The 14,749-nt window shown below is 48.4% G+C and overlaps 1 protein-coding gene and 1 non-coding gene across 2 annotated transcripts; one reads left to right on the top strand and one right to left on the bottom strand.

The window, feature by feature from the left end:
- Positions 1-632: 632 nt before the first annotated feature.
- Positions 633-3,766, bottom strand: OPN1SW (opsin 1, short wave sensitive). The gene is made up of 5 exons (XM_077770806.1): positions 3,409-3,766; positions 2,941-3,109; positions 2,451-2,616; positions 1,682-1,921; positions 633-752 (listed from the first exon to the last, which is right to left on the bottom strand). The coding sequence occupies exons 1-5, from the start codon at positions 3,764-3,766 to the stop codon at positions 633-635; spliced, it is 1,053 nt and encodes a 350-aa protein (XP_077626932.1).
- A 4,236-nt stretch (positions 3,767-8,002) lies between these two features.
- On the top strand, positions 8,003-8,074 carry TRNAP-AGG (transfer RNA proline (anticodon AGG)). Its single transcript has one exon. It is a non-coding gene; the product is annotated as a tRNA-Pro (tRNA).
- The last annotated feature ends 6,675 nt before the right edge of the window (positions 8,075-14,749 follow it).

The raw sequence follows: 14,749 nt of genomic DNA, 5'->3' as shown, positions 1-14,749 counted from the left end.
CACAGCTTAAGACAGATATATAGGTTTAGCCTAATTGAGTGGGGAACACCTGAAATAAGTCCTGCTGACTCGGGAGCTTCTGGACACAGATGTCCCTGCCAGAGCTATAGTGATTATTGGCAGTGATGGCATACAGAAGTTCTTTCAAACCCCTATTTTGGGCCTACTCAAGGTTTTGTTTGTTTTTTCTGTCTGTCTCCCATTTCTAAGGTGTTTGTGTTTGTTCTAATTCAGATTGTATCATCTTAAAGAGATTCCCCAGTAGGGAAAAAAAAAGTTACTGAAAAGGAAGATAATTATTATCCATACACTGAATAACATACTACATACGGGGCTCCTTTATAGTTGCCCCATATGTAAAAATCACTTCTCCCAGTGCTCTGAATGGTGCCACTTAGGAATAGAATTTGAGTATTGTTCAGATAGCCTTTGGAGTGGTCTAAAGTAGACCCGCCTGGAACAATAGCTTTGTAGGCAGGAAAGGAATGGTAGGAAAATGGAAAGTTGATGCCCCAAATTGCCATTATTCCCCTTCCCATCTTTTGCTTTGCCAGTAGTTTGTTTTTTGAGAGAAAAAAGGAATTTCCCTAAATGTAAAATCCTAGTTGCTGCAAATAAGCCAATATGGCTCCTTAGGTGGGACCAACTTGGCTGGAAGAGAGAGTAGAAACTTCTGTTTTCTGGGAGCTGGACATTTCAGAATCATCTGTCATGGGCTTCCCACACACCATCTCCATGATGCAAGCTCGGAACTGGAAGGAAAGGGAGGAATTGAAGATAGTCCCATGCAGACCAGTACAGAGGACATGACATTGGGAAATGGGGTAGGGGAGACAGGGGAAGAGATCTCATTCTTTGTATCCCCAAAGGCTCATACAGTGCCATATACCCAGGATCTCCTCGTAGTTTTGCATACATCTCCCCAATCCTGAGAGCTGCTGCTGGGTCTACAGTAGTAATCCCTACACATTTTGGCTCAGAGGGTCCACTGCTGGGAAACCTCACAAAGCAACCTGCTTCATTTAAACCCTCAAAAGTGGTGCCAGAGTAGGCCCATCCACCCACCCCACCATTACTAGAAGGTGCTCCCAACTGAAAAGAATTGCCAGTTTTCTTTCCATCCAGGAGTTTTGAATCCATCTCTGAAGGCTAAGGAAACAATATAGCTATTAATAATTCTCAAAGCAGGGGGTTTGCCCCACAAGATAGGAAATCTCCTAGATTCATCTGAACTTGGGGTTTTTTTTATTAGCTCCGATTCAGGATTTGGGGTAGGAGGCCACCTGGTACTTCAGATGATAAAGTGTTTTCAAGATTTATGCAAATGTTGTGATCTCTGTGCTTTGCATATGCTCCTGCAGGCTGGAAGTTGGGAAGGATTAAGAACTCATGAAATGGAAGAACTAGGAATTTAGGGTAATGATTAAATCTATTTGTTTCTCAAGAAAACAAAACCCTTTGGAGCAACCTGATTTTTATGCTCAGATTCTTTTTCTCTGGATTCTATTCCCTTGTTTCGATGGCCACACCTTTCTCCCTATACTTACCAAGAGCTTCCCTTGTTCACCCCTAGAAACCTTTTGAGTAGAGTCCAAGGTGCCCTGAATTAAAAGTCATTGATGAGAGAAGAACCAGGTGTCATAAATGAGAGTCTCCTAGGAATGTAAATGGAGAGCTTTACCTGCTTATTCATGAAGCAGTAGATGATGGGGTTGTATACACAAGCACTCTTAGAGAAGAAGGCAGGAATGGTGACAAGCCGTAAGTCCAGCCCGTGGTTACGGTTGTTGACCATGTACATGGCCATCGCAGCATAGGGTGTGTAACAGACACAAAAGGATCCCACCATCACCACCACCATGCGGCTCACTTCCCGCTCTGCCTTCTGGGTCGAGGCTGACTCCTGTTGTTGGGCTGCGACCTGGGCAGAGCACAGAGAAACCTCCTCTTCCTGGTCTTCAACTCAACCCTTTTCTACGGGGCGGGGCATGCACTCCAGTTGCCTCTCTTCTGTCCCAGCTTCTAGCCTAGCGCCTCTTGTTCTCCTTCCATGAGGAAGGCAGGATGGAGATGGCTCTCTGGTCTGTGACATTGGAAGAGATCTCAAGAATCTCTTGACACAATTTTGAGCAGAGAGGACCCCCTCCTACTCCTCACACCATTTCATCATTCTCTCTGCCCCACTTCCTCCACTGCTTTTAGATCTCTACCTGGCTACGGACATTTCCAGATGTCTAATGTTCTTTCCTTAAGTTTGTTTTTTTTAAGGAATCTCTACATCTAGCATGGGGCTTGAACTCACAACCCCAAGATCAAGGAGTTGTATGCTCTTCCGACTGAGCCAGCCACGCACTCCCAGATGTCTTACGCTCTAAAGCACTCACCCATTCTTCCCTCTCATCTTGAAGCCCCCAATCCCGTCCTCCCTGAGCCTCACAAAAATCACTCACAACTCTGAGGGCTCCCAGCAGCTGCATGTAGGAGAAGCAGATGAGGGAGAGAGGCACAATGAAGCAGAAGATGAAGAGGAACCAGGTATAGTACTCGCTGCGGTATTTGGTGCCCACGGTGTACCAGTCAGGGCCACAGGAACACTGCAGGCCCTCAGGGATGAACCTGCAAGGGACCAAGCACTCAGCCGCTGGACAGGCATTTGCTCACCGCAGGATTCACCACAAAAATGAGTGAAGTGAGCTGAGCTCCTGGACTGTGCTCCTCCACCACGGACCTTCAGGGTGGTTTCTGTCTTTAACAGCTGAGGCCATAGCAATTCCAACTGCAGGGTAAACGTTAGCACTTGCCTCCCCCAGCCCTTGCCCTCACCTACTCCACCAGCTCGTTAAAAAAGTGGAGGTCAGAGACTAAGATTATACCCAACTCTTTCCACCCACGCCCACCTGAGCTCCTAGCTAAGTTAGCGCCACTGCCCTACACTCTCACCGGCTCCAGCCAAAGAAGGGTGGGATGGAGACGCCAATGCCAATGGTCCAGGTAGCCAGGACCACCATCAGTGCGTGCTTGGAGCTGAAGCGGAAGTTGCCAAAGGGCTTACAGATGACCAGGTAGCGCTCAAAGGCCAGGAAGGCCAATGACCAGCCTGTCACCAGACCTGTAGTGAAACGTGAGGGTAATTGGGGGTAGATGGGCCTACCCAGCCTGGCAGACAGAGTGGAATACTGACAGGGTGGAGCAAGCATAGGAAGACAGAGGGTTGGACTGACGGTTGGTACGGAGTTGGGACTCGGTCAAACTTCTAGTCCGTGCTGCTTTATACCCTAGTGATAAAGAGCACCAAACTCCTTTCCCCCAGACTCCTCTTTAGGGGCCCGCTCTAACCCAATGGTCTGGGTCCTGGTTCCAATCCTAGAGCAGTCCTTTGTCTCCCCCCAGTCTCCTTCCCCTGCGTACCTGCTGTACAGCCCATGAAGGCCTCCCAAGCACAAACATGGCGGCCAAAGACGAAGTATCCATAACAGCTGGTGATGAAGACAATGGAGACAGAGAAGGTGCAGTAGAGGAAGCCCCCCAGGGACACATTGACCAGAATATAGTTGAGTGGCTGCCGCAGCTTTCTGTAGCGCAGGGTGGCCACCAGCACCGTGGCATTGAGTGGTGTTCCTACAAAGAAGACAAAGCCCATGAAGACTGCCTGGAGGTGGAAGGCCCAGACAGGGGCAATGTGGTACTGAGGCCCATCCCATGGCCCCACCAAGGAGATGTTCTTGAACAGAAAAAACTCCTCCTCCTCCCCTGACATCTTACTCATGGGATGTCCCCCACCCTCTGACTCCTCTTATAGAATACCGTCCTACCACCTCTCCCCCACCCTGCAAAGAATCCTCTCTCCAAAGCCACTTTTGGTCTCCTTGAATGATCAGTACTGATTCTAAGCCTCCTAAGGACAAAGTTTGAGATTAGAGATGTCCAAGCCCCCACCTAAACCTCCTTTTGTGGGCGCAAAGCCGATTGCGTGTTGAGAGGATAAAAATATTGGGCTCAAAGAATCAACATGCAGTGCTGGGGGCTGGAATGAATAAGAAACAGCTCACTGCAACCTAGGAGATGCTGACCCATATTTAACAGAGATGCTCCATCACTTTTGTGCACATTCTCTGAGTGGAGCTATTGAGGGCACGACTTTCCATTTGGCTTCTGACACCACCACATCCCTATAGGTTTCTGCACCCCTGTAAGTCTCCCTTTCTAGAGGTCTCGGGTTCACAGCCAGCCTGGGAACTAGCCTCAGGCTGCAGGAAGGGGCAGTGAATGGGGAGTGCCCGGGGAGCACCTTAGTCAACAGCCTTCATAGTTCAGTACAGGGGCAACTTGACAATGCTTGAGGTCTCAGGCCTCCCTGGCTGCCTCTGTTTCTTCATGTTGAGTCTACCCAGAGAATGTATGTTTTCTACTCAGACCCCAGCCTGGCTGAGGTTGCTTTGCTCACGGGCCCTGCCTTTAGCTCAGCAGTACCCAAGTTACTACAGTCTTGCCCCATCTGCTCTGGAGTCCTGCCCGGCTCTCACAGCCTAACTCAAGGCCACTTCTGTGCAGCTCCCCAACCCAGTGAGGCCAGCTCTGCTCTAAGCTCCACCTGCGCTTACACTCAACACTATACCTCAGCTCTGTGAATGTACTGTCTTCCCCACCACAGCAGACCCAGAATGCAGAGATAAAAGTGACACACTTTAAATACAGATAAGTGAAAGGAGTATCAGATGAATCCCTCCCATGGGTAAAAATTATAAACTCCGGACAAAATATGAGAAATGACTACTGGAAAGTGCTATAAAGTACCCCAAAGCAGGCAGAAATGGCAACGACCCAATCCTTGAATGACCAGAACCATCTACATTAAAATGGATTCTTTCCCAAGGGCACTCCCCAGTCTACACGGCAAGGGATAGCTGGAGCTCAAGCAGAAAGTCCCAGCCTTTATGGCTTGCAGAATCAAGATAGTCAGACCGAAGGTGGGTTTTCTAGAAGGAAGGAAGCCACAGAAGAGGAAGCCTTCAAATCTGCATGCAAACTCCCCTCAAATCCTAGGCTGCCTGCTGAGCTAGATGTGTGGAGAGTAACCGAGGAGCCCAGCAAAGAGCAAGAGCTAGAGGTCTGAAGCCTGAGCAGATTGAGTTTTGAGTTTGACTCCCAGCAATTTAGAGGAGCTGGGCAAACACTTCTGGCTTCCCATGTGAAACTCCAAAAGGCCACGCCTTAGGCTAAAATCTCTGTCCTTGGAACCCTGAGCTAGAAAGGCTAGAAGGAGCCTTGGCAGTCATTTGTGAGATACTGATGTCCCGATGTACATGTGTGCATATAGACAGACATACACTCCACATACGCTCACCCGCAGGTGGGAGGAGGTGACAATGAGATCGAGATGATGTGTTGTGACAGTTGCTGTCTGTTAAATACTGACCTATAAGTCCTCTCCAGACAAATGATAAGAGTAAGGTCTACACACTGGTGTAGAAATGAGGAATCATCAAAGGACCTGCCTGACTGAGAGCTGTCCCCTCTTGGGAGGGAAAGGGGAAGCTCCTAGAAACAGAGCCACCATTTTCCCCAGAGAATTCCATCTGTGGCTAGTTAAACGCACAAACAAGTCACTGAGGGCCTAATGTCCTAGTGCCCACAGCAAGGCCACAGTGATTTTAGGCCAGAAAAAAAATGTATGGTAAGTGCCGGTGGGTCCCCACCTGAGCAGCTCTCATCTCCCCAGACCCCTGCCATCTTGGAGGCATTTGGAAGTATGCGGGGGGTGTTTCATGGCTGTCTCTACAGCGAAGAAGGGATGACTGGTATTTAGTGGGCAGGGCACTGTTCCAGACAGGCCACATAAAGAAGAATGATCCTGCCACAGATTCAAACAGCACCCCCAGAGAGAAGCACTGGCTGGAATCCAACCTCCGTCTCATCCCTGAAACATTCTCAGCCCCTAGGAGCCTTTTCTTGGAGCGACCTCACTTCCGGGCACATCCACCAAGAGGAGCAATTTAGGGAATGTGTGCTGAGGTAATGGAATGACGCGTTGAGTGTGCTATTATTTATCAGCCAGTTTCTAGCTGGGGAACAGCTACCCAAAAAAGTCTCTTTGGTGGTGGAAAGAGATGAGCTGTCGCCTTTCTCTCTGGCCACGATTAGGTAGCCCAACCAGCTGCCTGGTCTGGCACTCCTGGATGGAGACCACAAAACTGCCCTGGATACAAAAGAATGCTCCCCAATCCTTTCTCTCAGGTGAGGGGCCATTCCTGCTGCCTAACCTCCGAGAGAGGAGCTGGTTCCCTAGGAAGCCTGCTTAAAAGGTTGGAGAGGGGGCACCTGGGTGGCTCAGTCAGTTAAGCATCCAACTTCGGCTCAGGTCATGGTCTCATAGTCCGTGGGTTCGAGCCCCGCATCAGGCTCTGTGCTGACAGCTAGCCCAGAGCCTGGAGCCTGCTTCAGATTCTGTATCTCCCTCTCTCTCTGACTCTCCCCTGCTCACGCTCTCTCTCTCTCTCTCTCTCTCAGAAATAAATAAAACATTAAAAAAATAAAGACATAAACAAAAAAAAGGTTGGAAAGCAGGAGGTTTTCTTAAGGCATATGGTTTCTACTTGGGGCCAAGAGTTGTGGACTGACCTGAACCTCTGTTGCCACGAGTGATTTTTTGTGTACTCCCCTGACACTTTTCTTGCATGTACTCACTCACTCATTCACTCATTCCACAGACATTTGCTAAGTGATGTCTGCAGTAACAGTTGTGCTGTGCAGATGAGATGAGATGAATCTGGTAAAGTGATTACACAAAGCCCAGCTCACAGAGAAGCTTGGAGTCACTCGTCAGCAGGACTGATGGAAGGCTGGACGCAAAGACCAAGAAGACAGGGCTTTGCCTTCCGCCAGCAAGCAAGATGGTGGCGAGGTGTGGGGGGGGATGGATATAGCACAGTGGAAGCACAAGAAAGGGAGCCTGGCAGAGCCCACCGGGCGCCAGTCTCTGAGCCTCCCCCTCACTCTCATTTGGGAAACTCCCAACTAGAAGGAAACCACCCAGGCCCACTTAGCCGATTAGCAGGTTTTTCCTGCCGTGTCCCCAGGCAGGGTGAGCAGGGTAGGCTGGGGTGTGGGAGGGAGTGTGAGTATTTGCAGGATGTTTTCCCATCTCCAGCTTTCTAGAAAGTCTGGGTAGTGGTGTGTACTGCGTTGAAAGCAGCCTTCGGATTTAGATAAATGTGCCTCTTGTAAGCTGAATGTAGAGAAGTTTCTTTTTCTCACAGTGGGGATGACGCCTGTCTCACAAGGTAGTTAGTTAAAGGCTAAATAAGATCCGTAAAGCACAGAACACACTGGCCCATAGAGCTTTAGAGGCCAACTTTCCAATGATTTCCCGCCCCCCACTTTCATGTTGCCATCATAGTTACCTCTGCTTTGTACAGCACCTTACAGTTTGCAGACTGCTTCACAGACACTGCCCCACCTGATCCTCAGGTGAGAACTGCTCCATAAGGCACACAGGACAGGTGTCCCTTCCCCAGCTGACAGGTGAAGCAACTGAGTGACTTAGCAAATGTCACCTATCAAGGTGATCTGATCAGTCTTCTGCTTCCTCGTCTAGGAGGCTGATGGATTTGGAGGATTTTTTTTTCTGGAGGTAATAAAGAAGCGTTGTTCTTTACGGGGTACCGGAGCCGGCAGACGGGCTCCCGCAGGCCTGGGGCTCCTCTGGAAAAGGAGGTTGCTGGACCCTTTCCCACCAGCGCCTCCCACAAAGTCCACATGGTGGCCTTGGGGGAGAAGTAGCTGGTAGTGGGGAAGAAGGGGCCCTGCCCGGAGCACGAGGCATCTGCGTGGCTCCGCAGTGGGCCAGGGGGGTGCGGAGAGCCAAGAGGGAGGCAAGGCCTGCTGGAGTGCAGCCGACCTGGGCTGGCTGCCAGGCTGGGGAAGAGTCTGCCTCTAGGAACCACAAACTGTGCCTGCTGCTGATGTGGCAGGAAGGCACATCTGGTCAGACATAACCATCAGTGGCTCGTTGGTCTAGGGGTATGATTCTCGCTTAGGGTGCGAGAGGTCCCGGGTTCAAATCCCGGACGAGCCCTGGTTTTCCTAATTTTTTTTCCTCTGGCCCAACATACACATATGCAATGCCTGCCCTTTTTAGTGTAGAGGCATAAAGATGGCCTAGTGGTGAGTGAATAAAGACCCTGAGGACAAGCTGCTGGCCTGTCTCCCCATTAGCCATGGCCTGTATAATACCCCATAATTTCCACTGAGGCCAGATGGGGCAGGAGGGGACTGGCATAGCATCGGGAGCTGAGCTGGAGAAGGTCAGAGCCAGAGGCTGCGCTGCGTCAGGCAGAGAGAGCCTCTCAGAGGGCCTCGTGTGAAGAGTGAGTGATCAGGACAGGGGTGGGTCTGAGCTGGAGGGCATGGGAAGGCAAGCTCCTTTTATAAACCCAAGCTCTGAAATGCACTGGATTCAAAGTCTGAAAAGTAGGATTAAAGTTACCATTTTGAGTCTCAGTTTTCCTCTTGGTAAAATGGGAACAGTAATACTTATTTCTTAGAGTGATTGGAAAGCTTAAAGCAGAGGTTGTATGTGAAAGCCCTTTGCAAACTACAATGTGCCTCACAGACAGAAGGACTGTCTGGGATAACGCTAACAATAAAGGAAATCTAGAGGTGCCTGGGTGCTGGAGTTGGGTACGTGTCTGACTCTTGCTCTCAGCTCAGGTCTTGATCTCAGAGTTGTGAGTTCAAGCCCCATATTGGGCTCTGCGCTGGGCACGAAGCCTACTTTGAAACAAAACCAGAGGGGTGCCTGGGTGGCTCAGCTGGTTGAGTGTCCAACTTCAGCCCAGGTCATGACCTGGTCAGTGAGTTTGAGCCCCGGGTTGGGCTCTGTGCTGACAGCGCAGATCCTGGAGCCTGCATCGGATTCTGTGTCTCCCTCTCCCTGCCCCGCCCATGCTCACGTTCTGTCTCTCTTTCCCTCTCAAAAATAAATAAACATTTTTTTTTTATTTAAAAAAAACCCAGAAAAGGAAATAAAGAAAAATCTAGAGAGGAACTTCTGGCAACATGACAGACTGAACTAATGTAGCTATCTCCTCACTCAGGGCCCCCCTAAAACACACACAGAAAGATTACATAAAATAGACTTAAACTTTTAAAAATGCTTATTTATTTTTTGAGAGATGGGGTGGGGGAGCAGGGAGGGAGGGGCAGAGAGAGACACAGAATCTTAAGCAAGCTCCAGGCCCTGAGCTGTCAGCACAGAGCCTGACACGGAGCTTGAAATCACGAACCATGAGATCATGACCTGAGCTGAAGTCAAGTGTTTAACTGACTGAGCCACCCAGGCACCCCTGCATAAAATATAAGTTAAAAATTAACATCTAGGTGGGGCGCCTGGGTGGCTTAGTCGAATAAGCATCCAACTCTTGATTTCAGCTCAGGTCATGATCTCACACTTTGTGAGTTTGAGCCCCATGTTGGGCTTCAGCCCCAAGTCAGGCTCTGCACTGACAGCATGGAGCTTGCTTGGGATCCTCTCTCTCCCTCTCTCTGCCCCTACCTGGCTCACATGCTCTCTCAAAAAAATAAATAAATAAACAAAAAAATTAATATCAAGGTGCCTGGCTAGCTCAGTTGGTAGAGGATGTGACTCTCGATTTCGGGGTCATGAGTTCAAGCCCCACACTGGGTGTAGAGATTATTTTAAAAATAAAAAAAATTAAAACAAAATTAATATCTGAATAATGCAAAACTTTATTTTTTTAAAGGAAATTCTCAGAATTAAAGAAGGAATACAAAGCCAAAGAAAAGAGAAAAGGAGGCCGTCATGGTGGCCCATGGTGGATTTCAGACGCAGATATATGCCCAGGGACCCGGAGCTGTGTTTAGTGCTTCCAGATATAGGATATAACTGGAGAAAAGTTATATCAGTCCACTGGAGAAAAGAAGCTGGGACTGAACACCCTGCTCAAGATCGGAACACCAAAGATCGGGCCACCTGGGTGGCTCAGTCAGTTAAGCATCTGACTTCATTTCAGATCATGATCTCATGGTTTGTGAGTTCAAGCCCCATGTCAAACTCTGTGCTCACAGCCGAGAGCCCGGAGCCTGCTTCAGATTCTACATCTCCCTCTCTCTCTCTGCCCCACCCCTGCTTGCACTCTGTCTCTCAAAAATGAAAAAGAGTTTAAAAAAAAAACAAACAAACAGCAAAGATCTACTTTGTCCATGGAAAGAAGATGAAAAATGGCACATACCAGTCCAAGGATATGTGAAATGATAAGAAATAGAAACACAAGCCAACTCAGAGAAATTAAAGTCCCCAGCCTAAGCAAATGCTTGTATTGCATCTGGATTTATGTTATCTACACTGGATCCTCAGGCAGTGAAATTAAAGCTAAACCCAGTTTAGGATCCTTGGAATGCCATGTAGCCCCACAGAAAGCAAGAAAGAGCTCTGTCCCAATGTTTTCATAACCCAGGGCATATGAGACTCTCACTAAACAAACAAACACTGAAGAAGAGCTCACAATAAAATATCATAACCCAGACAAGGAAGCAATCCACCATAAGGAAGAGTCAGCAGAGCAACAATTAGGAGAATTAACATTCCAAGAACTGTGCATAATAGAAAAACATGAGAAACACTATACAATAAGCATACTTAAAACTACCAAAGATTAGGGGCGCCTGGGTGGCTTAGTCGGTTAAGCGTCCAACTTTTGCTTAGGTCATGATCTCGCGGTTCGTGGATTCGAGCCCCGTGTCCGGCTCTGTGCTGACTGCCAGCTCAGAGCCTGGAGCCTGTTTCAGAGTCTGTGACTCCCTCTCTCTCTGATCATCCCCTGCTCATGCTGTCTCTCTCTCTCTCTCTCCTAGAAATAAATAAAACATTTTTAAAAAATGTTTAAAAATAAAATAAAAGAAAAAAGAAAAAAAAAAGAAAAACTACCAAAGATTAAAGACAAAATAAATCATAATGAAAACATTGCACTATTAAGAAAAACACTATTAAGGGAAAAAATAAAACCTAGTGAAAGACACACCATTGAAATCAGACTCAATGACCAATTAAACAGTAGACTAGACCCAGCTGATAAGAGAATTAGTGAATTGGAAGATAGGGCTGATGAAATCATTCAAAGTACGGAGAGGGGGAAGTGAAGAGATTGAAAATATGAAAGAATAGTTAAAAGACACTAGGGAAAGCATAAGACAGCATTAGCAACAAAAGAGTATAGGAAAAAAAATAGAATATCTTCCAAAGGCCAAGAGAAAACTGTCAAACTAAAATTCTATGCCCATTACGTTTCCATTTAAATTATAATGATATAGGGGCACCTGGGTAGTTCAGTTGGTTGAGCATCTGGGTTTTGATTTTGGCTCAGGTCATGATCCCACGGTTTGTGGGATTGAGCCCCAGTCAGGTTCTGTGCTGGCAGCATGGAGGCTGCTTGGGATTCTCTCCTTCCTGTCGCTCTGCCCCTCCCTCATGCTCTCGCTTTCAAAATAAATAAATAAACATTTAAAAATATAAATTATATGAAATAAAGACATTTTAAGGCAAAGATTGAGAATGTTCACCAAAGACTGTCACCAAAATACCACCAAAAGATATATACTTCAGGGGCTCCTGGGTGGCTCAATTGTGTAGGCATCCAACACTTGATTTCGGCTCAGGTCATTATTTCAGATGGTGAGAGTTCCAGAGGTTCATGAGTTCCAGCTCCTTGTCAGGCTATCAGTGTGGAGCCTACTTAGGATCCTCTGTCTCCCTCTCTCTCTGCTGTTCTCCTGCTTGTGCTTTCTCTCTCGCTCAAAAAATAAATAAACATTTTTAAAAAAGATATACTTCATAAGAAGGGAGCAAATAAGAAAGGAGTGAAATGCAAGAAGGAATGGTGAGCAGAAAAATTTATAAATGTTAGTGAATCTTAACAAACACTGAAAACCACTGTTAGCAGAGTGTAAATTGATCCGACTGCTTTCTAGAGCAGTCTGGCAATAATCAATTTGCACATATTCTATGACTCAGAAATTCTATTTCTTGGTACCTACCTTAGAGAAGTGCTTACATATGTGCCTAGGAGGCATGCATAGCCCTAACCACTAAGACACTGTTTTCCAACACAGAAAACTGGAAACAACCTAAATGCCCATTAGCAAAATAATGGAGAAGTAGATGTGGATATTTGAACACTGAAATAGTATTCAGCAGCTAAAATTCGTGAATTGGGGCTAAGTAAAACTTGGATAAATTGTTCAAAAAAAGTTGAGAAATAAAGAAAGGTTGCAGAATTTTTATTTATTTATTTTTAAGTAATCTCTGTGCACAACGTGGAGCCCAAACTCACAACCCAGATATCAAGAGTCGCCTGCTCTACTGACTGAGCCAGCCAGGGATACCCAGATAGATTATTTTTAAATACACAAATCAATATTTTGCTTTTTGTGGATAGATACATATAATGTAAAACTGTAAAACTATAAATAGAAGGGCTATCTGTGAATGATATGTGGCAAGAATGGACAGCTGGACTTCAGTGGTAAGTACATGGATATTTGTGTGTGGCTATATACTCTGTACTGTACCTTTCTGCTTTTTTTTTTTTTTTTTAATGAAGGGATCTGGGCATTTAGAAATAAGGGTAAAGGGGGATAAATGGCTGCATCGATCATCAGAGAGGATGATCTGCTGGGATGGGATTAGGGGAGAGGCTGAGTCCAGAGTCCAGGGATTATAAGGATTAATTCAGATCATCCCCCTAAGCTGATTACCTGGCTGGGGTCGCCACAACTCCTGGCCCTTCAGATATGCATCCCTGGACCACAGTCAACTCCACCCCCCCCCCATGTCTGCTAAGCCCTTAACTTCACCCCTACTCTCAACCCAGTACTGATCTGTCCCGGATTTGCCCAAATTTGGGTCCTGAAAATTGACTGGCTCAGGTCTCTCCTGAAAGCTCCCCAAATCAAAGGTGAATGGTGACCCGCACCCCAGGAGACAGGGAGAGATTAGTCCTAATACTCAGGATCAGAACTCCCTGAGGAGAGCCTGGATCACTGGATGTCACAGTTGACAAGTTCCTCTCCTGCCCCTCCCTCCATGAACCAAGAAGTCAGCAGTCAAGGTCAACTGCTAGCTGAACTTCCTGGCTGAGCCAGGTCTAGAAGGAGTGTGTTTGGGCAGAACAGCCGCTGGGGTTCCGACATTGCAGTCTCTGTCGGTCTCTGGAGCTCTATGCCCCCATCCTGACACCTCACCACCCCATGGGAGCCATGTCTGGACAGGCCTGTTATGCACAGCAGACTCTCTGAAAGGGGTCCTCATGGGCTTGTTCAACAGCCTTTCCCCACAAATGGATCACCTTGACCACAGGATCTGGGGTATAATCCTGTCCTCTGGGGGAGCAAATGAAATCTCCTTGATCTGTGCTCATCATCTCTCAGAGCACCAGGCTGGTGGTTTGCAAGAGAGAAGAAAAGGACAGAGCAGGGAGAAAGAGACTTATAGGGCAACATTATAGTTCACAGCCAACATTTAACTCCCTAAGTGTGAAACCATGTATTACATGATAAAACAGAGTATTAACTGTGCAGTTGAGAGATTTACCTTCCTCATTTATCGTGTATGGTGGAGATGGGGATGCCGGAGATACAAATGACTAACATACTTCCCAGTCTTTCGGAAGTTGGGCAGACACAAGAGTAAACAGACACCTCACACTGACCGGTGCTGCCCTAGAGGGAAGGAGGCCAGGGTAGAGGCCAAGAAGTCCTCTCCTGCAGGGAAGGCTGCGTAGAGGTGACTGAGGGTTGAAGAATAAGTAGGGGGTGTCCGAGGGGCTTGTGAAACTGGAAGCCTGTGTGGCGAACACAGACAACGTATGCCCATAACCTGGGGAGTGGGTATGCAAGAAAAGGGACTGGTGTGTGTCCCTGGCTCAGAAACCTCCTAACGCTTTTCTGGATGTGCTGGGACTGCCTGGTTCCCAAGTGTACCCACTTCTTCCCTGGCTGCGACCTGTGGAGAAAGAACAACTCAAGATCCGGCGCCCGGTAGGAGTTCCATGAACGAATGATTGAATAAGTGAAATAAGCCCTCTGGGTTTCCACATCTCCCTTGTATGAGAGTGAGAATCAGCAGTGCTCACCCTGAACAGGCTACAGGGGGCAGGGTGGGTAGGGATTCAGGCTCGCAGCGCACAGGGTGTGGGGCCAGGTGAGAAGGCGCAGTGATGGAGCGAAGGGGTCTTCAGGCAGCCAGGGCTGCGTGGGGTCAGGAGCCGCCCTCCTGGGAGTGTCCCTGGTTCTGGCTTGTTGCGGGCCCGGGGGGAGCAAAGAAGGAGATCAGGGCCCCGTAGTTCGTATATCTCCGCCTCGGCTTCCCTCCTCCAGCCCTCACGCAGTCCTGGGACGCAAGAGGCCACCTTGCGGGAATGGGGACGGCGGCCGGGGGTCTGCGCTGACTGCGGAGGTGGGGGAGGTGGGCGTGTGAGTGTCTGCGCGTTTGGAGGAAACAGGACCTGAGGATTCGTCCAGCTTTGCCTTCTCCGCCCCCATCACGGCGAGGGACGGGGCTCTGACACATGGCCCCGAGGGTTCCCCGCGCGCAGCCGATCCCGGACAGGACCCTTCGCCAGAACCAGGGGACGTCGCGGCCACTCCTGGGGCAACCTCAAGCTCCGAATGGCTAGCGTCCGCTCCCCGCCTCCTACACGCGGGCCCTGGGGTTTGTCTGGGGACGCGCTCCCTT

The sequence above is a fragment of the Crocuta crocuta genome, unplaced genomic scaffold, assembly GCF_008692635.1.
Source record: "Crocuta crocuta isolate KB4526 unplaced genomic scaffold, BGI_CrCroc_1.0 scaffold266, whole genome shotgun sequence".
NCBI lineage: Eukaryota > Metazoa > Chordata > Mammalia > Carnivora > Hyaenidae > Crocuta > Crocuta crocuta.
Note: the sequence above shows the minus strand (reverse complement) of the source record. Positions and strands in the feature narration are given on the sequence as shown.